General features: G+C 37.2%; 1 protein-coding gene across 1 annotated transcript; it reads left to right on the forward strand.

Annotated features, from left to right (window-relative positions):
* The first annotated feature begins 505 nt into the window (after positions 1-505).
* On the forward strand, positions 506-1,381 carry LOC106307990 (WPP domain-containing protein 2-like). Its single transcript, XM_013745097.1, has one exon. It carries the CDS (start codon positions 612-614, stop codon positions 1,143-1,145), a length of 534 nt encoding a protein of 177 aa, XP_013600551.1. The 5' UTR covers positions 506-611; the 3' UTR covers positions 1,146-1,381.
* Positions 1,382-3,915: the final 2,534 nt, after the last annotated feature.

The raw sequence follows: 3,915 nt of genomic DNA on the forward strand, positions 1-3,915 counted from the left end.
TATTTTTCAAAATTTGAAATCTTATCCCTAAACCCAACTTCCCAACTCTAAACCCTAAATCCTAAACCCTAAACCCTAAATCCTAAACCCCATCCCTTAACTCTAAACCCTAAACCCTAAATCCTAAACCCCATCCCTTAACTCTAAACCCTAAACCCTAAATCCTAAACCCCATCCCTTAACTCTAAACCCTAAACCCTAAATCCTAAACCCCACTCTTTAACTCTAAACTCTAATGTCTAAATTAATTTACCGTTAGGATATAAGTGTATATTTATCTCTTTTGATAAAACATTAAGTGTTATTTTGATCATTTTTATTCTTAAATGCTACATTTATGACAAAAATTTTTTTAGTGCTATCCTATTCATTTTCTGAAAAATAAATTTATTTGACTTGATCCGGTCTGGATCCGGTATATATACAGAATAAATTCGATTGCTGTTGAAAACCATTTGGTACAAAGTAGATTAGAGTCCTTTTCACACCGAACTAACCAATAAACAAATGTCTTAAAGAATTTAACATATGTTCACTTTTTAACAGACGTCACAACTGATATCACCAAACCAAAAAATCTCTCTGAGAATCCCTAAATCCACTTGAAAAAAATGGCAGAAACCGCCGAAACAATCAACACCACCGTCTCACCGCCGCATTCCGAATCCGAGGGCTCCACCACATTGCCCGCGACGAGGCCAGATCAGACATCGGATGAAACCACAAAAGCCGCAGATCTGAAGAAGGAAGAGTCCGTCGAAGAGACGAAGCCAGGAGGAGGCAACTCGCTCCGCATTTGGCCTCCGACTCAGAAAACTCGCGACGCCGTCTTGAAGCGCCTGATCGAGACGCTATCCACCGAATCCATCCTCTCCAAGAGATACGGCACGCTCAACTCCGACGAGGCTTCCGCCGTCGCCAAATCCATCGAGGAGGAGGCCTACGGCGTCGCGTCGAACGCTGTGTCTGACGACGACGATGGGATCAAGATCCTTGAGGTTTACTCCAAGGAAATTAGCAAGAGGATGCTTGAGACGGTGAAGGATCGATCTGCATCCGCCGCGAACAAGGAAGCGGTTGAGGATGTGAAGACGGAAGCTACGAAAGACGATGAAGCTCCTGAGTCGGAGAAGAGTGAGGCGTAACTCGTTCTTGATCCTTACCTTATCTATAATCTACCTATTAGGGCTTCGCTAGATTCGTATGAGTTTCTCAGAGTTTATGACGACAGATCTGTTCTTGTAATGACTTTATGCGTGGATTTGTTGGTATTTGCCTATTTCGAAGATGCTTCCTTCTTCCTAATTCGTTGCTTGCTTTGGTTTGGCTTTGTTAACGATTATGCAATTAACAATAATATCATCTGCTTAGTACCTTCCTCTTTGTTGGGTTCGTTTTGTGCTTGATTCTTGCAGTCATCGTGTGCTTGCTCCTTTGGTCACGTCCTTGTGAATATTGGAGCAGTGTGTTCAATTTCTTTCATTTGCGTTTCCTTTATATTTGAAATTGGGTTTGGAATACATTGACACGTACCTTTAGGATTAAGGTTAAAGTTATTTAGATTTTGAACTTGGGTATGACTTAGGAAGTCACTATTTTTATTAACTTTAGTTACATCAAAACATGGAAACAAGATTTACCGACACGTTTCTATTGGTTACAGCACAGGTTTGTTGCGCATTTGGTTCTGATTGTCTGTTTTACGTTCTTTTCTTTTGGGTTAGATCATGGCTTATTGACTGTTATACTAAGTTCTGTGAAATGTGTAGATATTCTTAGCTCTCGTGGTGTCTTGCATTGAAAAAGTGGATTGGTCTGCATTTTATAATATCCTTGATTCTTCATTTTGCTTTGCATGGTTTACCTTTCAACTGTAGTAAAACAATTTTTCTGTTTGCTTTGATTCTCTCCTTCTAAGCTTAGGGTGAGTATTTGTTGGAGTTCGTCAATTTCTGCATTTGTTTAATCTCACCAGTGCTCTATACATTTCACTGATTCTCTGATCCTCTTCTCTATCAAACTTCATTATTTTCTCAATTCTAGACAGTCTTCAAGAATTTCTTAACTTATTTGCGAATCCAAATAAAGAAATAAGCTCTGGTGACTACTTGGTAGACGAATTCAGCTTAAAGAAAATGGACAAGCTTGTACATTGTATCAAGATTCAAACAAAAGTGCACCTCGAGTAAAAATAGTATTCTCTTCAGAATACATCATCATCTCCAAGATTTACTAGATATGGTGAGTCGGCTCAAATGTAACGTTGGCTTTGCTTGGTCACAATCCAAAACGCTCTCAGGTGCTGCTTGGGTATGTTTTGTTCCCGGCGAGTATTCTAGCAAGTACACTCGGTCTTTAATGACAAAATCAGGAGCTGGGAATAGGCCCTTGAAAGCATGAGAAGTCTGCGTAAAGAGATATCTTTACAGTTTCATCTTATGGTAATCATTAAAGCCCTTCAGAAGCCTCTAGAATGCCTTCATTTATAGGACATATTTGGAGGAGTCTACTGAATCTTACTTCGGACCAAGAAAGATGAGATATTTGTTGTAAGGGTCCCAAATGCAACAGAGGTGCAACTGACCTGCCAAGAGTGTGACTTCTGAAGGTGTGCCATGGTGGCTAAGAAGTTAATTTTAAGAGAAGAGTAACTACTACCATGGTGTAGTTAGACTTCCTTCTCCATGACCCTGTTATCTCCATTATTATTATTATTTTTTTATTTATTTATTTATCTCCATTATTTTAAGGGCCCGTGTTCTGCTTGTCCTGCTCTGGCATAATCATTTTATTTACTCTGTTTTTAACAATATACGTTGTTTTAGCTCGGTTGGATGAACCTTGTTACGATATTTGAAATACAAAAGTAGTCAATGGGGAAAAAATGAAAAACACAAAGACATAAAGTCATAAACCGATTCTTAGACGAGAATATATTTCCTACCGACGCAGGAATCTGTTTGCGCAACTTAACTTACCTTGCTTTTCCTAATTAGTGTCGGTGTATTAGAGCAGTAATAGAATCACTTTTTCATTTCCTTAAATAACTTTCGAAAATTTATTATCTAGGTGATTAAGTAATACATAGAGCATTTTTAATAGAAAATTAAGTTAATTTTTATTTTAGAACACCCATTTTATTTTAAAATATTAGTCTTAATAATTACTACTATTTCTGTTCATTTGAAACATTTAGTGTGTGTTAACAAGAGCAACAAAATTTTAAAACAAAGAAAAACAAGAACTATTAACACTAGAATTTTAAAATAAGAACGTCATATTTCAAATAACAGAATCGCCTGAAAACATTAAAAACAATGTTATAGTTAGTGATGATAATACAAGTTATTTAAGAAAATAAAAGGTGAAAATTTTGTTATCAAATTATTAAATTTGAAACTCATTTACTTGAAATAATTTGCTTATTAATTTTGTTGCCAATGCACACCGACTTAAACGTGTTTCTTTTTAGTTTACTCCTCTTTAGTCTCAACAGGATGATAACTGATGACTGATGAATAGTATGTCTTTTTTTTTTTTTTTTTAGAATCGAAAATCTCATCTAATATCTTTCTTTTTGGCGATGGCGACGGCGATTATTTTCTAGGTTTCAATGGTTGGGCGTAATTGGGATCCGGAGAATCGAGGTGGAGATCTCTTCATACGAAGAGAAGATCCTATAGAATCTGGAAAACGGGGTTTTGGGAAAGGGTCAAATCATTCGGAATTTCGGTTTTGGAGCTATTTATGGGGAATAAGAGCCACAATATCTCGGTGGAAGGATCTCCTTGATTGGATTTCAAACGGGAAGAGGGTTTTGGTTCTTTTGGGAGATATCATTAGATCTTGGATTTCCCGAGTTTGGAAGTTTTTAGAGGGATTGTGGGAGTTGATCAAGATTTCCCTATTTTCCGA

This window comes from Brassica oleracea, chromosome C8, assembly GCF_000695525.1.
Source record: "Brassica oleracea var. oleracea cultivar TO1000 chromosome C8, BOL, whole genome shotgun sequence".
Lineage (NCBI taxonomy): Eukaryota > Viridiplantae > Streptophyta > Magnoliopsida > Brassicales > Brassicaceae > Brassica > Brassica oleracea.

Bases quoted from the DNA above. Each gene is read 5' to 3' on its own strand.
- LOC106307990 (XM_013745097.1), top strand. From the start codon at position 612: ATGGCAGAAACCGCCGAAACAATCAACACCACCGTCTCACCGCCGCAT.